Source organism: Mugil cephalus, chromosome 6, assembly GCF_022458985.1.
Source record: "Mugil cephalus isolate CIBA_MC_2020 chromosome 6, CIBA_Mcephalus_1.1, whole genome shotgun sequence".
Taxonomy (NCBI): domain Eukaryota; kingdom Metazoa; phylum Chordata; class Actinopteri; order Mugiliformes; family Mugilidae; genus Mugil; species Mugil cephalus.
This window is the reverse complement of record NC_061775.1, coordinates 9,396,917-9,420,393: the sequence shown is the minus strand read 5'-3', so window position 1 is coordinate 9,420,393 and position 23,477 is coordinate 9,396,917. Positions and strand designations below refer to the sequence as shown.

General features: G+C 42.5%; 2 protein-coding genes across 6 annotated transcripts; one reads left to right on the top strand and one right to left on the bottom strand.

Annotated features, from left to right (window-relative positions):
- Positions 1–1,465: 1,465 nt before the first annotated feature.
- On the top strand, positions 1,466–12,728 carry prkaa2 (protein kinase, AMP-activated, alpha 2 catalytic subunit). The gene is made up of 10 exons (XM_047586871.1): positions 1,466–1,871; positions 3,016–3,157; positions 4,131–4,224; positions 5,361–5,505; positions 6,365–6,452; positions 6,810–7,034; positions 7,343–7,505; positions 7,812–8,150; positions 8,231–8,357; positions 8,961–12,728. The coding sequence occupies exons 1-10, from the start codon at positions 1,772–1,774 to the stop codon at positions 9,209–9,211; spliced, it is 1,674 nt and encodes a 557-aa protein (XP_047442827.1). The 5' UTR covers positions 1,466–1,771; the 3' UTR covers positions 9,212–12,728.
- On the bottom strand, positions 12,661–23,020 carry LOC125009164 (FYN-binding protein 1). Of its 5 annotated transcripts, none has more exons than XM_047586870.1 (20): positions 22,773–23,020; positions 21,174–22,324; positions 20,927–21,096; positions 19,589–19,786; positions 19,204–19,492; positions 18,992–19,119; positions 18,760–18,800; positions 18,643–18,677; positions 18,323–18,491; positions 16,386–16,545; positions 16,124–16,247; positions 16,005–16,039; positions 15,844–15,922; positions 15,696–15,730; positions 14,716–14,785; positions 14,553–14,624; positions 14,433–14,452; positions 14,296–14,347; positions 13,619–13,709; positions 12,661–13,532 (listed from the first exon to the last, which is right to left on the bottom strand). In XM_047586870.1, exons 1-19 carry the CDS (start codon positions 22,779–22,781, stop codon positions 13,631–13,633), a joined length of 2,916 nt encoding a protein of 971 aa, XP_047442826.1. In that variant the 5' UTR covers positions 22,782–23,020; the 3' UTR covers positions 12,661–13,532; positions 13,619–13,630. The 5 variants fall into 5 exon arrangements, with proteins under 5 accessions (XP_047442826.1, XP_047442821.1, XP_047442823.1 ...); XM_047586865.1 differs by having other exon boundaries at positions 15,844–15,928; positions 22,773–23,019; XM_047586867.1 differs by having other exon boundaries at positions 14,296–14,344; positions 15,844–15,928; positions 22,773–23,019.
- Positions 23,021–23,477: the final 457 nt, after the last annotated feature.

Sequence of the window (23,477 nt, the reverse complement as noted above, 5' to 3'; positions counted from 1 at the left end):
CGAAGCAGCGCCCCCGGCGGTTACGCACAGCACGACAGGCGCTCTGGTGAAAGTGGCCCCGGACGGTGGAGATTTGTGGTCGAGTTACTTGAGATGGGGATGATACAAGCCTTCCTTTCACGCTCACAATAAGCACTGCAATTAATTCTTATTTCCCAGTCAATGGTGCATTATTGACGCATTTGGCAAAATCCCGAACTATTCAAGTACTTTGCACAGATGCACGTCTGACATTCATTATCCCAGTCAAGTTTGAAATTAGTATTTATTTGTTTATTGTGTTGGAAATGTGAGTAACAGATACACGCAGAAAAGCACAGACGCTTTCATCTGAGTTTTTGTTGCCATTTCAGTAACTGACATGGCAAATAACTCGGCACCACTGGTGGAGATGATTTTACTATGTAATGGTTTGTGTTCCAAGTGGTAAATGTCGAATTAACATTGATAATTGTACTGTCTTATGATATAGCAGTAATGACCGCGTGGGTTGCGAGGATTAAACATGGTTATATTACAGATTCCAATATTTCCAGAATGATGACGGTATTTTCAAATTCAATAAAGTATATCTAAATCAATGTAGATTTTATGTCTTATGTAAAACAGGATATGATAATGTGAGACAGTAGATGTTTTCTCCTAAAAACGAATGAAACAGAAGATGACGAGACACGGTCATTCTAAATATATCTGTAGAATAAGATTTAGTAGGTATAGACACTTAGTAGGAAGGGATCCTTGGTCTGGTTCAAAATTTAAACGGACCACGCTGTGAAGGCATTAAATACGAACGATATGAAAGGGTTGAGAAGAGGTGTTGTCCTGTTTGACAGAGGGCTCTAACAAAAGCGTATCTAACAGTCGTAGTGGATAAAGCAAACATACACTGCCATCAAGTGGTCAAACATGAACGTCTCATCTCTGTCAACTCATCGTCCGTTACGTTTTTCACATATTTTGTTTTCACCAGTCCAGCGGAAGTGAAATTATAATTAATTAATTAAATATATATTTATATTAACGACTTTACAGGCTTTATATCATAGTGTTTGTATCACTTTAACTTTCTATTCAAAACACGCAAAGTTCAACCATTCTCTGGTCTTAGGATTTCCTTATACATGTTGCTATTGCTGACTTGTAAATACAGTAATATTAAAAACAGAATGCCCTCTAGTGCAAGCGTGGCTATAATTACACCCCCAGAAAAAAAAAATAGATATGGACAAATAAAATATGGAGGAAGCGGACCAAGAGCTTACACGAGTAGTTTTCAATACCTAATATATCCATGATTTCATCTAAGTTACAGATACGTCTTTATAGGTCAGAGTAAATATAGATATTTATTTTTTACATACAGCTACTTGTTGGAGAACTGTCGTGGGTAGTCTATTTATTCTTTCAGAGCAGGTATTTGACCTGAGTGCCAAAACTCGACATAACACCTGGTGTCGGCTGATCCGTACTGGGTCGGTGGCAGAGGCCGACGGGCTCTTGGGGGGATTATCCGGGTACGCCACACATGGTGTGTTTGTGTGTGTGGTTGTGCCACATATGCCATCTGGCCTCCAGAAAAAGCCACCTTGCTTCTTGTGCTGCAGCCTCCGCTCACATTAATTTTGTCGTTTAACGGACTCAAGCCGTCGCTTTCCCACAGTGGAGAGAAGTGGAGTGCCCCGCCCCTCCGTGCGCCCCGCAGGCAGCCAGGCAGCGCACCCACCGCGCACCGAGAGAGCGAGGAGCTCAGCCGTCGGTAACGGAGAAGATGGCAGAGCGGCAACAACAGAAACACGAAGGCAGGGTAAAGATCGGCCATTACATCCTCGGTGACACGCTCGGAGTGGGGACATTCGGGAAAGTGAAGAGTTAAGTCATGTTTTGTTCTGCTCAATGTGTACGTTTTGTGGCTGTCAGTTGGACTAGTTAATGTGCGCCCCCCCTCCCCTTCACCTCCCCCCTCTGCGTTGAAGTTGCCGGCGGCCAGTGAGCAGTTTGCGTAGGTGACCAGTTCGACGGGGGCTACAGTCGGGATTTAAAGCGTAGCTGCGCTCTGAGAATATGGCCGCTTCAAAGTCAAATTCTTTCACCGAAGCCCCTCTACGTAGCTACTACTATCAGCTATGGCAGGTGTATTCACCTGGAGGACAATAAAGATGCACACCCACGCTCACATTATGATTATTTAGCGACAAACAATGTGGACCTAGATCCTTGGTAAGGTTTCTTTAACCTGTCTCACGGTAAAGGACGTCTGAAGCGTACAGTTTGACCGGAACCCACGGCGCGAGCCTGATATTGTTAACTGACATTAATGTTTGTTTTCGCCGCTGGTCTTTCGACGTATTAGCCCCGCTGCTAGCCGGTGGTAGCATGTCAAGTGCCTGCCAAGTCCTTTCAAAATCATTTGCAGGCTGAAGACTTCACCCGGGGACAGATTCTCGGGCTATTATTACTGTTTTCTTAGCTAGTTTTCGGGCTCTCAGCTTGACCTTGTGAGCTTTATCTCACCCCGCCTGCTCCTCATGTGCGCAGTTTGAGGGATGCATTAGCTCGACCCTCCTCAAAGCAGGGCTGCATTAATAAAGAAATAATATGTGAGTACATACTAACTACTAGTGCAAAGAATGTGCATAGTCAGCCATATGGTTTACACTGAATGAAAGTAAAAAAAAAAAAAAATGTCAGTAGTAATGATAGTTGGATTACAGGTTCATAATTGTTTTTGGTTCGCCAGCTACAATAACAGTGTGGTTGCAGAGCCCCAGGCAGGCAGATAGCTCCAACTCCATAAACAAAGACATGGCCAGAAAACGAAGGCTACACAAGAGACAAAAACTGAAAAAAAAAAAAAAAACAATTACTTCACAGTTATGTGAAAGCGTTGTATTCAACAGGTCACCAAATCAAATCTTATCCCTTTAGTCCACGCCTAACGGCCTGAACATATGAGCTTGCATGTGTTTCTTATTTGTCTGTATCTCCTTCATGTCTGTTGTCTGTTGTTTCTAGTCGGCGAGCATCAGCTGACAGGTCACAAAGTGGCTGTAAAGATCCTGAACAGACAGAAGATCCGCAGCCTCGATGTCGTCGGGAAAATCAAGCGTGAGATCCAGAATCTCAAACTGTTCAGACACCCACACATCATCAAGCTGTGAGTAGAGAAACTACAGCGCGCCCTTCTGTCAGATTTAAAGCTCTCTGTGCTGACAGGCTCCACAGACTGAGAGAAAGAGCTCTCTCTCTTTTTTTATTTTCTGTTGTAATGTGGGCTTTCTGCTTTGCTGTGTTCCCTGTGTGTAGTGGCATGCTTTGCCTTTTCCTGTTTGTTTACTACAGCTGCACTGTACTGAGCATGTCCATGAGGCTCCCAGGAGGTAGAAATCTTAAACATAGCTCACACAGGCTTGGAGCTGGATAAAGAAGCCTGCTCTGATTAGCACAAATCTTCATTTAGGTTGATAGAAGTTTCTGTCATACCCCCATGACTACATCCTTGTCGTCGCCCGCGTGTTTAGGCTCTCCTTGGGTTTTTCTTTAACCTCAGCGTCGTTCCTTCTCTTTCCTTCGGTCTTCCTGGCCTCAATCTCCTTGTCTGTCCATATCTCTCTGTCTCTCTCAACAATCTGTGTGTTATTTTTAGGTCAGGGCTAGGGTTAGTAGTCCTCTGTCACACTCTAAGCAATGGCAGATATGTGAGCTGGAGGGCTGTGGAACACTGTCAGACACATACATTCGTAAACACAGACGCACAAACACGCATATATTTTAGAAACACTGTCTGCTTGTGATCAGGAACAGGCAATCGGTGGCCTTTGTGCAGATCTTAGCGAAGTATGCTCTTAAAACCTGCCCAAAATTATATTAACTGTTAAAATTCTTGAGACATTTTCTATATGTGCTACATAGAAGAACAGAACAGAGTACGGTGAAGTACAGAATCTCCCACAAGCAACCATTCATCACATCAACTACGCTGTAGTTAAATATACCTGACCTTTATGAAATGAGTATCTGCACCGAGCAGCATTTGTTGTTGTGTAGTTATGCTGTACACGTGTTAATGAAAATTCATTGGAATTAAAGGTTCAGATATGAGATAATGCAATTGTGTGTTTCTGCTTCAGGTACCAGGTAATAAGTACACCTACGGATTTCTTCATGGTCATGGAGTATGTGTCGGGAGGTGAGCTGTTTGACTACATCTGCAAAAATGGACGGGTAAGGCATTTGATTTCCTAACTCACTGTGACGTTAACGCTAGAGATTTAAATCATATTTAAATCATCCATTGTCCCGATGAGCTCATAAATCTCAGATCCCATTGGGTGAATAGTCATTTAGTTGCAAAGCAGTTGTGTCAAAGTGCAAATATACTGTACAATCTTACGTAAATCCCCAATTAAGCATTTATAATAAATCAAACACAACTCTTATGTTGGATTTCCTGGACTTCTGTAGTACGTTATGTAGTCACACTGCTGCAATTAGCTGTGTACAGTTACTCTCAACTTTGTGGTGTTGTCATGATTTTATATTTGCAAATGATTTAAATGCATGTCATTCCTCTTTTGGTTTGAACACTCAGCTTCAACGTGGTTGGATTTGAAGTGAGGTCCTCTATTGTTAAGCGTGTTTGTCACCAGTGTTCTCAAACACATCCACCCGTTGCTTCACCACTGATCGAATCTCTAAGCTTGTTCTTTTCACATTTTGAAGTCATGTTGCAACAATATTACTCGTGCATCTGCAAAGCTGCAGTCATTGATACTTTTGCTCTGTGTCATTCTTATCTTTGTGTCATCCAGCTTAGTATTCTGGTGTTATGGTCCACACCTCCAGAGTAATGGTTCTCTTATCACTCTCATAGCTATAATGCAAACTTAAGCAGGCTGCCGTTTTAGTGAAAAAGCTGGTCTAGCTAGATGTCAACACACTGTTTGAGTATGTGAAGACTTTTAAGTATTTCTCCTTCTGGAGTCAGTGGAGCTCAAAGCAGAGCTAATTGAAGAGTTAATATCGGACTTTTTAAGTGTGTTCAAACAAAATGGAAATTAATGTTAAAATTCATATCTTTTCATTCATTGATGTGTAAGTCTTTGCTATAATATAATAATATTAATAGTGTAATGTTTGGTCTGCCTCCAAGTGGCGAGAAAACGGTGCTTTAAATGTCTTATTTGATCATTTAGAGTCTGTGCATATTTTAGATGACAGAGATATTTAGTTCTTCTTTTGGTTCTTGTTTAAAGTCTGTGTGGAGTGCGTGGTTTATACATACATGCGCCATAGTCTGCACCAAAGAAATACCAGTCGAGCTGTAATCCAGTCGTGTCTCTTCATATCGTGTCTTTCAGGTGGAGGACACAGAAGCTCGCCGTCTTTTCCAGCAGATTATCTCTGCCGTAGACTACTGTCACAGACACATGGTGGTCCACAGAGACCTGAAGCCTGAGAATGTCCTGCTGGACGGCAGCAAGAACGCCAAGATCGCCGACTTTGGTAATATATCAGAGGAACACAGTTAGAGCTAGAGGGAGGGACAGAAGAATAGGTCTGGCAGAAGAACTGTTTTTGTATTTCAGATGAGAAAATGCACAACAAAGTAATTTGCTCATCGAATGTTTAAATAGTTAAACTGGTTCTAGTTTTATATTTTTAAGTATTCACATGTAGAAAAGTGTGAAGTCATCCTCCTGCCCTTTTTAAACTTTCTTATTAAATGAGAATGAATATCTACCCTTTATCAGTTGGGGTATTAATTGTTGCAGCTGAAGACAAAATTCCTGATGCAATACGACCATGAAAGAGAGAAATTCTTTCAAAAACACATGAGAGCCCCCGTGCCCAGCAGGGTGTGTGGGGTGGGGAGACGTCCCTTAGCAACGGCAAGGTCTCATATCAAGTCTGGCAGGAAGCCTTGAGGCCCGGTGTCATCTGATAGGGAAGGAATTGAGGGAGGGTGTGGCAGGGGTGTACAGCAGGAGAAGTGTTTTGGTTGAGAGCGAAAAGACACTGGTGAGCGGAGAGAGGGAGCGTTAGGGGAACGGGGATAAAAGACAAAGGGAAGGTCAGCACATCAACGAGCGTCTGGTGTTTTAGCGTTTGGCTGGGGCCTTAGCAGGCTGTGGGAGAGGCTCATCCAATTAGACCAGCTTTGTGTTTAGGGCTTAGAGTCTTGGCGGGTGAAGGAGGATAAAGATCTCAACAGCGTCCACTGTGTATAACTCCCTCCTCCCCGCTGGGCCGTGTTCAGTTTAACCTCTGTGTAGCAAAGGACCGATATAGCAATAATGTGGTCAAAGAGGTCTTTCTTTAGTATCTGTGTGTTGATGTTTACTATCTTGTGATTGGTCAACAGGACTGTCAAACATGATGTCAGACGGGGAGTTCTTAAGAACGAGCTGTGGCTCACCCAACTATGCAGCTCCAGAGGTCATCTCAGGAAGGTGTGTGTCTTACAGCATGTGTAATCTCATGATTAGCTGCTTTGTGTTTTTGATAACCAACTGTGAAATGATTCAATAATTGTCGAAATAGCTATTGATTGTTTTTGTGATAATCACCCAGTCCCCTAATTACAATTACCTGTGTTTTTGGTTGGTCATTCATGTGGTATTTGCTCTATTTGCATATGCATGTACCTGCAGATGCACATGCATAGAGTAATCTCTAAGGCACCTTTGCACTTTACTATACTCCTATGGTCTCATAATACGACTATGTCCATGTCACAAATGCGTTTGACATGCTTTCTTGTTGCCTTTTTTTCTATTCCCTGTCATGTCGGCTCGTCTCTTCGTCAGGCTGTACGCTGGTCCTGAGGTTGACATCTGGAGCTGCGGAGTGATCCTGTACGCCCTGCTGTGTGGCACTCTGCCCTTTGATGACGAGCACGTCCCCACGCTGTTTAAGAAGATCAGAGGAGGTGTCTTCTATATCCCAGAGTACTTGACCCGCTCTGTTGCCTCGCTGCTAATGCTCATGCTGCAGGTGGATCCTCTGAAGAGAGCCACCATCAAAGACATCAGGTGCAGACCCAGTTCTGTTCAGTCAAGAGGCCTCCTTTATCTACCGTGTTAACATCTTTTTTTTCTCTTCTCGTATAATTGCCACTGCTTTGTTTAGTGTCATCAATACAGCAGGGCATTTTTGCATCACTAGAGCTAAAATGCTGTGATGTGTTTATCAAATCATTTTACAAAGAGGTTACTGTATTTGACAATAGTCGGACTTCATTTGAGTTTAAAAGTAGCATACGGTAACATTTTGTGACCGATAAAGTCGTTAGATTTGGGCTGAAGTGTTTGAGTCTGCTGATGGGTCTGCGTCCTCTCAGGGAACATGAATGGTTTAAGCAGGACCTGCCAGGCTACTTGTTTCCGGAGGACCCGTCATACGACTCCACCGTCCTGGATGAAGAGGCCGTCAGGGAAGTGTGTGAGAAGTTTGAATGCACGGAGTCTGAGGTCATGTCCAGCCTCTACAGTGGAGATCCACAGGTACTCATTCCCAATCTATTCATAAACTGTAATAATAAACCTGTACTAAACAAGATCATGATGTCTTTTTTTAAATATTTCCATAAACTCTTCTGAGGCTAAAGTGTTAGATTTGCTTTAATTACAAGAGCCCTCCTCATAGCTGTTAGAGTTTATAGTTATAAAAAAAAATGTGATTGCTGGTTTAAATATGCAGTTATGTGTTAATTTGACTGACTGGTTTCGTAGATTTCTGCTGTCTGAAGGTCTGGTGGTTTTAATGAATCATCCTTCACTCTGCTTCCTGTCCTTCCTCTGTCTGTCCAGGATCAGTTAGCAGTGGCCTATCACCTCATCATAGATAACCGTCGCATCATGACCCAGGCCAGCGAATTCTACTTGGCGTCCAGTCCCCCGCAGGGCTCCTTCATAGAGGAGGGAATGCCGCTGCCCCCTGGGGTCAAACCCCACCCAGAGAGGATGCCTCCCCTCTTGGCTGACAGCCCCAAGTCTCGTTGTCCTCTAGACGCTCTCAACACCACACGACCTAAACCGCTGGCAGTGAAGAAAGCCAAGTGGCACCTGGGTATCAGAAGTCAGAGCAGGCCCTATGATATCATGGCCGAGGTTTACAGAGCTATGAAACAACTCAATTTTGACTGGAAGGTAATGTTGGATATATATTCACACATGTACAGGATATGCATACTGTAGTTGTATGTACAAACTGGCGTCTTGTGCCGTAGGTGGTGAACCCATACCATCTGCGCGTGCGGAGGAAGAATCCAGTGACGGGCAGCTTGGTGAAAATGAGCCTGCAGCTTTACCAGGTGGACAACAGATCCTACCTCCTTGACTTCAAGAGCATTGATGGTACATACAATACACTGAAGCAAATACAGCACTGTGATAACATTGTTTCCATTTATTTTAACTTCAAAGACACACGATTTATGGTTCTGGCTTCGTGCAGATGAAAAGCTGAATCTGTAGTTAGAAATTCCATTTGTCTGCTTTAATTTCCCTTTTCTAAAAACAGGAAAGGTCACTTAGGCTGTAATTGGAGCAGTTTGTTGAAGACTTTAGATTTAGATTAAATCTGTGTCTGAGATAACAGACAAGGGAGACAAGAGTCAGTTTACCAAACATTTATAAACTTAGTTAGTTAACAGGGCTGGTTCAGTACATTTCAGCCTGTTCAGACTACCTCTTAAGGAAATACAGTATTTGTTTTTTTAAACAACCAAATGAAGCCCTATCATACATACACTTTTAAATAGCACTGACATGTCTGTACCTGTCTGCTCCGCTGAGATGTGTAAGCTATTCCGAATAGATTTCACACTAATTTGTCCAATGAAAATCGACAGTAGCGCAGGTGGGAAATCTCATATAATATATAACATATAACTACTTGTCAATATGAACACATCACTTCGCGAGCTACATAATCCATTCTGACGCTTCTACTTTTAGATGACATCGTCGACGCGGCGGGCTTTAAATCGGGCTCCTCCACTCCTCAGAGGTCAGGCTCCACAGCCGGCCTCCACAGACCCAGACTGAGCATCGACTCGGCCAGCCCGGCCATCGACCTGCCCCAGCTCAGCTCCTCTCTCCCAGGATCCTTGTCCGGTAGCTCCCCTCTACTCACCCCACGCCAGGGATCACACACCATGGACTTCTTTGAAATGTGTGCCAGTCTCATCACCACGCTGGCACGCTGAGGCCTGCCAACCCTTAACCTCACTGTAACCTGGATGTCAGTAGGGTATTTAAACTAACTGCAGATCTGGGATGTAGGGAATGCAGATGTTTGGAGTGACTTCCTCTTTCTGTCTCCTTTCCATTTCTTCCAGTTGTATCGGACTGGAAGGGTGAGTGGGAATGTGAAATGTGAAATGCCTGTGTGGCGTTCACCTCAGATTAAGGAGACAGAAAGAGGGAAAGTGGGTATTAATCGCTTATTTTTTCTCATTGAGTCTTGGTCTTTAAGCATCAGGACCATAGCCTGTGAAACCGATCCTGGGAAAGAAATCTGTGAACTAGAGAAGGCAAACAAAGTGAGAGGTCAGAGTTCACAGAGCTGCCGGAGTCAGCAAAAGGTCAAGTTCACCGTCACTCCTCCCACAAATACCTTCATTTTTACAATCTGCTGCACACCACACCACTTAACGGCAGGACGTCCTGCTGAGTTACCGTAGACACTGATCAGAGGTCAGTTTTGCATCTTGTCTTACATTGTGATCAGGGCACGGTTGTTAAAACTAACGTTAAATCTGTGTCTGAGGGATCACTTCTACATGTAAGATTCTATTTCAGGTTTTATATTATATGGTTTGTAAAAAAAGCTTTTGTTATCCATGTATTATATTTATATTACAACCACACTACGTAGTTGAAACGAAGACATACCAAATAACAGACTTTATACATTATTATTATTTAGATATCAAATCCATATTTATTTTTGGGGATAGCTTTTTTAGGCACTGTAGTTTTATTATTTAAGTGTCAACAAAGAATTTTAACTTGATTTTTGAATAGATTGTAGATGAGAGACAGCAGGATGGTAGGATGATAACACTCGGTTTGATATTGAGATGCACACCATCTCACATGAGTTTTTATAACCACTGTTCTATAAGAGCAATAGACTATCCAGATTCCACAAATTCTGAAGCTGTTTGTGGGCCTCCAGCAGTTACCATCTTTACACTTAACTCCAGACTAATTAAAAAATGGGCAGAGATGTAGTGTGAATGAAGCTGATTGAGACAGTTAGCAGCCTGAACATGCCCTTAATTATGCATTACTTTAAGCCTTAATACAATTTAAACAGATGAGTAAATATGTTTTTTTTTGTTTGTTTTTTTAACCAGGCTGTAAACACTTTCATTTCTTCTGTAAAGTTAAAACATTTGAACATGCTGGTCCGTGAGGACTGACTCACTTTAGGAATCAGCTTCTAGTGGCCGTTGGAGGTAGTGCAGTTAGTGGTCCTCTTTGTGGGCTTCATTAGTTTATTTTTTCATACATTCAGCAACTGTCACAAATATGCAACAAGCGCAAGGACTTTTCACTTGCGTCTCTAACAAAGAAAACTGTTGTTGAACTTGTCATACTGCTCCCCTGTTTGTGCATTGAATGTAATTAAAAAGAAACAGACCGGCCTGTAAAAACAGGACCTCCGTCACATATGCATTAAGCTTAATAACAACAGGCCTATTTTAAAAAAACATTTTATTATTCTGTACTATATCCTTTAAGTTTTAAGTTAAGGCTAATGCCTTATGTGGGGTCTTAAAATGGATTTTCGTTGACTCGTTTGATCAGAAACACATTATAAAGTGAACGAGCCCCCTGCCCTTCATGTGAACGTACTGAGGAGATAATGACGGTGGAGGAGGAACAAAGGGCGACAAATTCATGTGAGATGGTGCTGCAGGAGAGTAGAAGACACGGGAAGCTTTTTCCAGTTGCCTTAAAGAATACAACACAGTAATTCTGTGCATGTGTATATGGCGTGTGTGTTTGTGAGCCAGCGTGTGTTGTGGAGCTCAGATAGTGCGTCACAGATAGCGGTTGTTGCAACTTTTGGTAGATCTTTGGGAGATTCAGATGTCTGAGTTAAACCATGAGGCTTTACTGCTGTGTTGTAGCTGTCTGATCTTCTGGCTGTTGCTGCGCGGTCACTGTAAAATCCAGCAGTTTGCAGTCACGCTCTTTGTTGCACCACAATCTTTGTGTTTGGATACGCTCACTTCACCGTACCTGTTGTGTCTGCTGCATTCAGCTCAACGCTGTGCTTTTCTCGTAGAAATGGTCCACATTGTCCTGTCAGGCTGTAATGCACTAACAGTGTTGTGTATCTCTGCTGTCATACGAAATGTTTATTTTTCCACATCTTTTCTGAACAAGTGTAAAGCGAAAGCTGTTGCTGCTCACATGAACCCTCTGCTCCCCTTCTCTGAGATCGCTCGCTTGGTTTTGAGGACGGTTGCTTTCGACTGTAAAACATCACACGGCTAAAGAGTTACAAACTAGTTTAAATAAGCGAGCTGGTCGTACACACTGAGATGAATTAGTGCAGAAAAATATAACAAGTGAATCATTTAATGAGTCATTATTGAGCGGTTTTGATCGTTGTCACAGGTGGGTAGCTGAAAGGCAGGGCTTGCTGACAGCACCGTTAAAAATGTGTTAATTCACAGTTCATTGGTTCACGCTCGCGTCCTTTATTTATTTCATAGCGTCTTATTTATTTACTTATTTAATATCGGCCATGTTGAAGGTTCACACGCTCATCTAAATCTGTTGTTGGGAACTGATTTCTCTACAGTTGATGTCACGTGGACTCGGCCCCATTTTTGTCGACGCTGTTTCTGAAACGGATACAGTGATTTTTTTTAGACTTCTGGTTAAAACAGAGACGTTATTTATCGCGTTATTTAGTATTCTGCTGAAACCCTTTACTACATACGAACCGTTCGTCCGTCCTGTCTGTGTGTGGTCGTCTGATCTGTCTGTTACAGCGCACACTCGGCTGATTATTCTCTGATGGGAGAGCCTCCCTGCTTCGAGAAACTTGTAACTCTTTGTCAATCATCTGTATTACACTCTATAACTGTGTCTTAAATGACTTGTCTCCTGTACAGTGAACAGCTTCAGGCGATCATAGCCGGCCCATTGTTCATTTGTTCTCGGTACTGCTGTTGTGACGACACGATACAAAACGTGTATCAGTGAAGTGCTGTAACCTGCAGGAGCCATGGGTCAGATTTGAAAACTCTGACACAACCAGTATTTACTGTCAGGTGTAGTCACTACTACTGTATGCAACTACCAGTGGCATGTTAGTCATGTAAACTCAGTCCAGAGCTGGAGCGCATGCTAGAAGGCCTCACTAAATACACACTATCCATGTTGTACCAAAGTGAATACTTTCCACAGGAAAGCTGTGCTCTCTGTGTAACTGTAGTGGGGTTCTTATGATTAGTGTGACCTTAAATACCCCGGCGTATGTGGTGTGTGTGTGTGATATCTGTGTGGGTGCGATGCACACTGCTTATTGTGAATATGTAAAGAATGTCCTCGTGGGCGTGGGTGTGTGAGTGTGCGTCTGAGCTGTCTCTGATTGGGGTTTGGATTTCTCTTGTTTATGCACTGCATGATATTGCTGTTATGATTTGCACTTTAATGAGTATTTATTGAAAAACAATAAACAAATATATATATATAAAACCGAAGTATTTGTGTCGCTTTTTGAGATTTTACACTCACGGGCACGCAGACAAACATACACCCTTAGACGTCAACAACACTGTATTACATAAACGTAAGCTCGTTCTTATTAATACTTATTATTCATCAGTTTATGAAAAAAGCATTAGACATCACATAAATGTCACACCTGCTATGACACCAGCTCCATAAAAAGCAAAGTAAATGAAGTTTATGGACAATGTTTCCCTCCAGCAGGTGCACCTATGATCAATACAGAGCAAATGGCAGTAGCAGAACGTCGTTTATTTGCGTCCAATTAAAGATAATGGTATTTAAAATCACGTATTAAAACGGAGCCTGTTTAAACACTGTGACGCGAACAGTAACACAATCATTTCCATTTCATTTCTTTGCTAGAAACTCTGTAAAATGATAAGAGCACAGGATATCTAGCTTTGAATCTACTATATGTCAGATAAATATTCAGCTACTTGGTGGGTTCTTTAATATGTCAATTATCAAATGTAATTTTCCTTTAAAGAACCTTCGGGGTCACAGTGCCTAGAAGATTTGTGGATGTATGCAAATCTCCAAGTCCTTTCCCGGAATCAGCAATTCACCTTGGTCCAAAAATACAAAGTCACCCAGAGCCACCCGCCAGACTGTCCCTCACTGAGTGTCCCTCACGGTGTCGCTCATTCTTGTAAATCATCATATGGATCCATAAATCAAATCACAGAGGAAGTCAGGTTGTAGCCGGGAAGGCGAAGTTCCAAAGAATAAAACCACAGGCAAATCCAGCTCCACCCGCTGCACGTTCAGCTGTTACGAGCAGAAAAACAACATGTCAACATGGCACGCACACAGTCGTCTGAAGTCGCTGAAGACTCCAGGTGATTCATCCTCACCTTGTGCGTTGGTCACTCGAACTCAGGAGGAGGCAAGATGATCATCTCAGGAAGCTCAAAACTTATTTCCTGTGTTGGACTGGCCTCAGGCCTGGGGGAAAAAACACATTGGAAAAATAACTTGATTATTTAGATTCAGTTCAATTGTATTTACACTGCACTGATGACAATCAAAACCTAGAGCCTGACACACAGAGCAAACACTAAGGCGAGCAAGGAAGAAACAGGAAGAAGCTTTGAGCTGAAGCCAATTGCTTGAGGCCAGTCAGGTAGAAAGAAGGGAGGAGGAGGAGGAGGAGGAGGAGGAAATCATAGGTACAGTAAGAGAAATGTAGAGTTAGTTACATGCAATATTGTTATACAAAAACATGTAAAGTGAGAGATGGGAAGTCCCCCAGCAGCCTAGACCTAAAGCAGCACACTATGTTGTCTACAGTAGTAGCAGATCCAGTTAAATCACAGCAACCGCTGAGTCACTGCTCATCTGAGACACGGACTGACTTTACTTCCTGGTAGAACATGAGTGATTCCCCTCAAACATGGAAAAATAAAACATTCGGCCTTTTCATGCTCAGCCAACGATTCCAGGTGAAAATGAAGAAACCTGTCTGTCTACTCGTTACGCAACGCATTTTTTTCCTGAGTGTGCATGTGTGTCAGATTCTCTCTTTACTCACTCTTGAGCCGTCTCCTCGTGAGCCGTCTCCTCGGTCGCAAACACAGGACCTGCTGTGGAAACAAAGCCGGTGAGCATAAAGGTTTGAAAATCAATTTTGGAGTGAGTTATACATGTGATTTGTCAGCCAACACTTACTTGTGTCTTGTTCATCGCTGCTGTGTTGGGGAAAAAAAATAAAAAATGGAAGGAAAGGTAAACATTAAATCCTTTCTGTGTCTGCGGGTGCGTATATACATGTTAGTGCATCATGCCTACCTGGCAGGCGCCTCCACAGGTTTTGGTGAATGGAAGAAAGTTGTCAACTTGTGAAGTGCTTCATGTCTCGCTCTAACAGAAAGACAAGTACACATGTGCTGCAAATCCACACTATGACCGCGTGTCTGTGATAAATGACGAACAATGAAGAAGGTGAACTCACTGGATATGAGAGCCCTCGCCGCTGATGTCACTGTGACTGTGCTGGTGGTTTATGCTAAGGTCTTTTTGTCCTGTGAAGCAACACAGATGTATCAATTAATAGTTTCCCCACTTACCAACCACTGGACATGCTATCACACTTTATGAACTTCCTGATCACAAAATAAAGCTTCACTTCACTCCTTAGATATATTTATTGTGATGTTAAGACCTTTGAACATATTGTTAGGCTACTGGACAAAAAAAACGTCTAGATCACAATGTAAATTAGCCCTTTAGCTAAAGTAGCTGTAAGATCTGATGTGATGTGCAGCGTTTACAGAACATTAGCTAGACTCTTTTTGAAACACCTACTGCTAGCTGTTTGGCAGGCTATTTGGTGAACTACTCTGGCTGAATTGATGTAAAATATTACGTGTGACTGCGTCTTAAACGTGCCGTGAATTCTTCTTCTCAGTTTTGTTAACGTGCCCGACAACATGCATGCTCCTCTGTTGTTGCCGGTGTTCATCTGCTTTCTGCCAGCAGAGGAAATAACTGACCTCCGTCTAGCACAGAGTAAGCTCAGAGGAGCATCTCACTGATCAATAAACCATGATGTTGTGCTAATTTAGCAGAATACCAATTAATCCTTGGCCAGCAAGGACCTTTTCACCTCTTTGACAAACAACCTTGTAATTTTCTCTCCTCCTCCGAATCTGTATCTTTAAGAATGTGCCACATGGCTGAAACAGCTTAACTGAACTTATCTGACTGTAACAAATCATCAGGTTTTGTGGTATCTCTGTTTACTCAATCTGTTCACCCCTATAGAGATAACGCATGGAGGAGATAAACATAGTATCGCATACTGTTGCGTGGCTATACTGTGACAAATATTGCGAGGTTAATGACAAAGTGCTTCCAATGAAGTTCTAGCAGAAAAGTTGGCTAGTGAGCAATTGGGTTGGATAAAGTCTGCAAATACATTGAATGACTCACCCATATCTGGCATGGAGAGAGTCCTGCTGTGACCCCTGCAGAGGTAAAGACATTGGCAACACAAGGCATTGGTCTTAAAAACATTTGATGAATAATCAATCATTGTAGCTGTTGCTGCAAAATTGGACAAATCCAAACATCTACTTACACTGAAGCCAGTGGATCTGCAGTTTCTGTAGTAGGGGAGAGGGTGTCATCTTCATCACCGGTCCACTCCTCACTGTCGTCTGTGACTGAACATGAAAACATTTATCTACTAAGTAAATTCAATCTACGCTGTGGTCATGAGTAACAGCAGGTTATACTTACAACTTTCTTGAGAGTGTGCAAAGTGGTTGGAGGCCCTGAGAAAAGAAAATGCATGTGTTAGCTTTTCATTTTTTCATCCGTAGCATTGTCTGTGTATGTTTCCTACCGTGAACACGTACATTTTATCTGGGCTATCCACCTCTGTGTCAGGAACACTGTTGCTAGGTCTGTGGATAGTTTTCTTTCCCAGCTCCAGCATCTCCTTGATGTCCAGCTCAACGTGATCCACTGAAACATACCCGTCTGGAACACACTCATAGCATCACTAACTGTGTCAACACTCACTAACACTTACTTTTCAAACTCGCTTTCTTTTTTCCTTTCATCATCTTTACTTAACTTCCCACTTGAAAAAAAAAAAAACGTTTAATTTGAACTTACAGTTGTTATCTCTGTCCCTGGCCAGCCACTTCCCTTTGGGGCAATTGGTTGTTCGGATGATGCTGATGACGTCTTCACACTTGACGGGCAGATCGTTCTTGCGGCCCTTTGTGGTCACAGTCACTTTGGCCTGGTACAGGGCATCTTCCTGTCCCGTGATCTAAACACATAAAAATACAAGAGAATAATAACAATAAAACACTATTTAAGCATAAGTACTTTTCAGAAGGCAACAAAAAAAAAAGATTTTAAATGTAACTGTCAAAATAAAAACAATAATAATAATAATAATAATTAAAGACAAAAACATTATAAACCCATCAATCTAAATAGCATCAAAAATGACATAAGCCATATGGAGCTATGTTTTGTCATCCTTTACTCTTGTGTTAGACACGGAAGAGTTGCTCAAAGAGCTGTGAAGCGATTCCTCAATATGACTCTGAAAATAATCTTAACACCGCCTCTTAAACTGGCTCTATATGATCTTGTCTCTTTGAATTACTCACAGGTTGAGCAGCGGTGTTTTTGACCTAGATAAAAGCTTGACACTGATTTTTAGCTCACGTAAGAACCAGGCTATTTAAAGTAACCTAGACAAGATTCTTGCTCAGTTAGAGCAAATTTGACTGCACACTTGATCCTCATCAAAAAGGACACCTGGGTTTCTAACTGCTTGTTCAACACGTAATACTAAGGGAACGAAGAGTTTTCTGACTTAGCAGGAGCAATTATCCAAATTTCTGGTTTTCTTCTCAATCAAACATGTCAGACGTCTAACATTTCATATCAAGCAGACAAGACAGATGTTGGTGTGGGTTGCTTTTCTTCTCTGGTTTTTAATAAAAGAGGCATACGTGTCTCATCTATGTATGTAACATCAATAATGAATTCTGTGTTTGCCAGTAATGTGGAAGTGGAAGCATATTAACAAGGAACAACAGAGGGCTAAGGAGGGAGCCTTGGGGAACACCATAGGTCAGAAGAACATCCCTCAACAACAACTGACACAGTCTTGTTTGAAGAAATTCAGTGGGTGAAATATCTAAAAGATTTGAAGAAGATTGTGTTCTTTGAAGTGCAAGGTGAACGAGCCTCCAACCTTGAAGACAGCTGAGGTGGCTGTGATGTACAGAACCATCTTTAGTTAAACAGGGTGGATCTGGAGTCTTACATCACTGATAAAAACTAATTTCATAGAGTGGTAAATTTGCTGGCAAGATGAGGGGCTGATCACAGAGTTGATGATAACTGAGTGTGATTATTTGATGATTATAAGAGGAACTGGAAGGGTAGTAAACATAGATAGATATTAAAAGATTTATAATAAGTTCTCAAACCACAGTAGGAATTCCTTATTGGAGTAGATTATGAAGATTTATAGATCAAACACAAAGTAAAGAGACCTTTACGGATGGAATAAAAGCTCACCAGAGCGGGCGTGAGTGTAACATGAAAAATCAGGACAGGTTCTCTTTAGAAGAACAAAATTACACCGACTTAACTAGGTCTCAGTAATCACCAAAAAATGTAACTGGCTTAATCTAGCAAATATTTTTTGCCAGAGATCTGATATTTAACAAGTCGAATGTAACTATATTTGACTAACAATATTCTGTTACCAGACACCACAGGACACCCTCAGAAGGCCCATGTCCATGGTTTTACAGTACATGATACAGAAAACCTAATGTTTTATCTCTGGAAAAGTAAAATACAGAAATAAAGATTAGTCAAAAGGTTTTCCGTCAGGAATATCACAGACAGTGAAACAATGTTTACACAAATTCCGTTAGAGTCTGCACATGTTGCTCAGCTCAACGTAGAGGAATGAATCCAGACTGGTTTGCGCGCCAAGACGAGCACCCTGCCCTCCCCACGGTTCTCACTCCATTCCTCCCTTCTCTGTCAAAATAACACTAATAAATCGCACTCACTTTGAATTTCTTCTTCAGCTCGTTCTCCTTCTTCTCTCTTTCCTTCTGCTCCTTCTTTTCCCGTTCTTGTTTCTCCTTCAGCTCCTTCTTCTCCTTTTCCAGACGCTGCTTTTCTTTTTTTTTCAGTTGTTTCTCATCCGGCCCTTCTGCAGCAGCTTTCTTTTCGCTCCTGGGGAAGAGAGAATAATGTTTTTTAAGGTGACTGCATGTTTTTATAGAAGATGAGCTCGTGAAGGAAAGCAAAGCAAACCCTCATCTTTAAGACTCTGAGGGATAACTCTGAAAGGAGATGAACAGTGGGTCAAGAAATGAGGCCTTACTTGCCGAACCTGCCCATCTTGACTTTCTCTTGAGTCTGTAAATGACAGAAAAAGAGATGAAATTTTACTGATTTCACAGAAAATGATTACAACTGTTAATTTAAAGTCAGTTCTTACAGAGGGGCTCACTGTTTCCTGTGGTGCCTCAGCGTATGGATCTGTGGGACAAGCAAAAACACAGTTATTATCATTTTAATTCCATTTGCAGCTATATAAATGAAGATGCATTAAAAAGATAAACGGATGACTTTTAGGGACAAATTCAAGAATTACACCATTGTGGAGGTTGCGTATTCAATGACCCCTGATATGATCAGACATGTGAGAACCACTTCTTTTCTGCTCTTACTTTTTGGTGTTCCTTTGCGCTTCTTGCCCCCATCACTCTTTCCCTTCTTTTTGCTGGCAGACGTGGAGATGTCCTCATACGTGGTTTCTGCGCTCTCAGTTGGGCAGTTGCCGTCAACAGTATGAACCCTGTTCAGGAAACATGCAGCAATGAAACACAACTCCTCAGACATGAATCAGCATCACAAAGCAATTTGTATGCGCACGTCTTACTCTGCCACTGGAGTGGTGTCCTGAGGGAAAGAGAAGGAGGTTTCTACTGGCAGATTATATTGGTATTCATCTCCAAATGCCGGCTCTGAAATCTCGGTTTCTGGAAGAGTTATCCCGTTACTGTAATACTGTGGCAGGCTGTTTGTGTCCAGAACATCTGGAACTGTGTGCTCCTCGTTGCCCCACTCTGAAGAAGGCTGCTCGGGGGAATAGGTGTCTGAAACAACATCGTCAAACTCTGGGACATCCATGGTGTCTGTCTCTGAAAACTCAAGAGGAGCAGGGATCTCTGAAGATTGGAGGAAAACAATATGTACCAGCATTAGATTAAAAGCAATTAAAATTTGCTTTCGCAAGGCCTTGTGTGTAATAGTGGAGGTCACACCATTATCTTCCAAAGGAGGAGGAGGAATGAATTCATTCAGGTTGACAAAGGGAGGTCTGGGAGGCTTCTCTGGTGCAGGACCCGCAGACTCCGGCTCTGGGAGGAGCTGTCTGGGTGGAGGAGGGGGGATCAATAGCAGCTCTGGGATAGCCTCAGTCCCCTCCTCAGCAATCCCTTCCAGCACTGGGGAGGTTTGTCCTGCAAAGAGTATCATTACTTTAATCCACATGTGCGACATCTGGAGGAATTTAAATAAAAGTGATATTGCTGCTTGGACAGATACGTAACAGCTCCAAGTCTCACAGTAAAATGGAAGCCTGGAGTTCAACTCAGTGAGCTAACAACAGAACAACTTGAGCTGAAGCACCTGAAGGAAGTTTTCAGACGCAGACAGGGAGATGAGGCAAGAGCGAGCCGAGTGGAAGAATTTGATTTGTGAGGAAAGCAAACCAGTCAAACACACTGTAAAAGTTGTTGTGCTATAACTCTGCAGAGAAATATTAGGACAAGAAAAAAAATAACTAAAGAAAAAAAAAAACAGGCAATCCTTTCCTGGATATCTCTTTAGATAGATAGATAGATAGATAGATAGATAGATAGATAGATAGATAGATAGATAGATAGATAGATAGATAGATAGATAGATAGATAGATAGATAGATAGATAGATAGATAGATAGATAGATAGATTACTTTATTCATCCCCGAAGGGAAATCAGGTTGTCATAGCAGTCCAGTATTTTAATTCTTCCTTGTGCTGTTTCTCTACGTACTTTTTTTGTTTTTAAAGGTGCACTCACTTCTACAAAGGTGCAGTATAACTACATGTTTCTACTTTACCTAATTACTGTTGAAAATATATCTCTTCAAAATTCTTTTCCAGCTGTCCTTTAAAGATTAATACACAATGTATAATAAAAAAAACAGAAAACATTAGAGAATCTTATTAGTAACATCCAATAAGACACTTCATGAAACAGTAAAAGAGTGGTTATGAAATAAAGTAATATCTGCTTGTACAACTTATATCCTCATACTAAATGAGTTGTCTTGAAACCCATCAGCAGACTCATTCTATTCATCCTGCGTTGCTTAACAGACGCGTGTTTGCCATTGCAGGTGTTTCATAGTTGTCATAACTCTGCTGCTCTGCCCTGCCTGCTGCTCAGTTGTTTCTGGCACAGGAGAAGAATGTCAGGACAGTTTTCGTTGTGCATCTTTAAAGCTGCTTCAAACCAACACCTGATGCACCCCCCCAACACATACCAGGTTATATAGGTCAAGAATATAGGTGACGTAACAGAGGTCCTCTGTTGTGGTGAGTGTAATTAGACTCACGGTGGTCGAGGCCGTTGATTTCTGCTGGTTTCGACTGGAGAGCTTTTCCAGCTCGGTCTTCATAATCGATGGGTGGGAGCTCTGGGAAAGCATTGGAGGGGCTCTGAGGACGGGAAAGCTCCTCAGATGGAGGGGAGATGGAATAGGGTCGAGTGGAGTTTGCCGAGGTGCTGGAAACAGATTAGAGTTAGTAACATGTTGTGATCATCCTCTGAATGTGTGCGTGCTCTGCGTTCGCCTTGCTTACCTGGTGGTCTTCCTCCGAGCCTTCTCCAAAGCATTGAAAATCCTCTGGTCAACAGGGGGTGTTGGCTTTCCAGGGCTCATGTCCTCCGCCCTCTCCAGGGCAGAGAGTGCTGAGATGGGACGCTCAGGTTTGGGAGACGGTGGAGCTGACGGTGGAGCTGACGGTGGAGCTGACGTAGGAGCTGAAGTAGGCTCTGCGGCTGCTTTTACAGCCTCTGCAGCAGTTTCAGTTGCAATCTCAGGCTCAGGAGACCTTGGCGGAGGGGTGGGCGCGGCGCTCAGTGGTTTGGGGATAATTCCATTTTGGCTGGACGGTCTGGAAACTGTCAAGGCAGGATCTTCAATCTCAAGAGGGATGTTACTCTCTGGGGTAAGGATTTCAGGTACTGGGATAACAGGTGTAATTGCAGCAGGTGAGATGGCGTCTGAAGTTTCCAGGATAGTGGAGGGTGAGGCAATTTCCCCTGCAGCACTGGACTCAGGTACGGTGAAGCTGTTGGGTAGAAGGGATGGTGGTGCCTGGATTTCTGGCTCTAGTGGCGCGTTACTAAAGTCAGGAGGCACTGGAATGAGTGGAACTGCTCCAGGGGCATCTGAGCTCGGAGTGTCTAGGATTGGCTCTGGGGTGATGTCCATCGAATCTCTTTTTGAGGATTTTATGAAACCAAGGAAACCCTTCTTCTTTGACATTGTGGATTTAGGGGGAGGGTTGGCCGGCACCAGCTCAGCCGTAGCTTCCTTCTGTGCTCCAGGCAGCACCAATAAGTTCTTCTTGTCCTTACCATTCTCCTTTTTCTGCTTCTGATCCGACGAATCTTCATCAAGCTTCTTTGTCTTATCTTTACTTGCTTTTGTCTTTCCTTCACTCTTGTCCTTTCCCTTAGTTGGGATGAGAGGTTTTTTGCTCTCCTTCTTGTCCTCCTTTTCCTCCTTGAAGATCACTCTTGGGGCGATGGCAGTCTTTCCTTCCAAACTCTGGCTGATGGAGGTGAGGAGGGAGGGGCGCGCTCCTGCGGGGAGGTAATGAGGGGGGCTTTGTGGAGGAGGGACAACTTTTGGTTTGTCTGGGAGAGCAGGTTTTACTTTGTATTGCTTCAGGAGGTCCTGATCTTGGAACTTGGCCCTTAGGGCCTTGAAGTCCATTGTGTCCTCCTGATGAAAGTATCACATATTGCAACAGCTTCAGGTAAAATAGTACTGTCATACAATACAGGCAGGAATAATATACAGGAAGAATCACCTAATATGCCTGTGATCACAGAAATCGTGTGACTAATCATGAAAGCGTGTGCGGCTCTTGTCTCTGTTTGACCAGATAAACAGCTTTCAGGAATAAAACAGGGTGTCTGTTTGTTTTAATCTAATTTAAACAGATTTTTTTCGGCCTACCTAACTGAACAGAGAAGATAGACACTGATTTATCGACTGAATCAGATAGACTCATTCGAATTATATGTAATTTCTCAACAATCGATACCACGTATTTAAATGAAGTTTTGTTTTAAAACTGCTGACACTGCATTGGATATCTTAATAACATAAAAAACGCAGTCATCCTTATATCCTAATATAAAGGTTTAGGCATTAAAGCACAACATACCTGATCCATTGGGTGTTTTGATGTCACCGAAACGACCAAAAAAAGAGCCTCGTTAATCGAGTAAACAAACGCTCCTCTTCAGCCTCTCATTCTATATCCAGTGAAAATACACCATTCATTAAATTAGCTTTTTTTTTAAACACAAACAATCGACTGCTCCAACTCCGTGCGTGTTTCTCCTCTGATCGAGAGAAGTGTGCGTCCCATGCGCGCAGGAGAAGGTTTCAGTGGAAGAATGAGGCTCAGTGCTCACACTCATCTTTAAAAAACAGTCCGTCTCGTCAAACGGGTCCTGTTGAGGATTTAACACAACACCTCTTGGATGTTTTTTTTTTTCCTGTCCTACAGGAATGTCGCCGGGCTGGCATTAAGTGTGCGCGCAAACGCGAGTCACTGTCAAGAAACAATACGAATGTAATTGTGGTTGCTTAGAGCTCGTCGCCCACAGGGAAAGTTATCCCGAGACAGAACATCTTAAAATGTGTATCATCTGTGTGAAGACACATTATTTGTAGTCAGTGTGTGGATAATTGCGTGGAGCTTAAACTGAATCTTTAAGGCAAACAGATTATAAAGAGAAAGAGGTCGGTCTACATTCCAAGTTTGTTACACAGAATGCACAAGCATTTAGGTAGGTATTTATAAAATGACACAAATACACCGCAAGCTTGTAGACGTAGCATTGATTAGATCGTTCCGAAATAT

Coding starts and splice junctions, on each gene's coding strand:
- LOC125009164 (XM_047586865.1), bottom strand. Junction 16,248..16,385: donor CAGGGACAGAGATAACAACT/GTAAGTTCAAAT, acceptor AGTGTGTTCCAG/ACGGGTATGTTTCAGTGGAT. Junction 15,929..16,004: donor TGCACACTCTCAAGAAAGTT/GTAAGTATAACC, acceptor TTTCATGTTCAG/TCACAGACGACAGTGAGGAG.
- prkaa2 (XM_047586871.1), top strand. CDS start 1,772: ATGGCAGAGCGGCAACAACAGAAACACGAAGGCAGGGTAAAGATCGGC. Junction 5,506..6,364: donor CGCCAAGATCGCCGACTTTG/GTAATATATCAG, acceptor ATTGGTCAACAG/GACTGTCAAACATGATGTCA. Junction 7,506..7,811: donor TCTACAGTGGAGATCCACAG/GTACTCATTCCC, acceptor CTGTCTGTCCAG/GATCAGTTAGCAGTGGCCTA.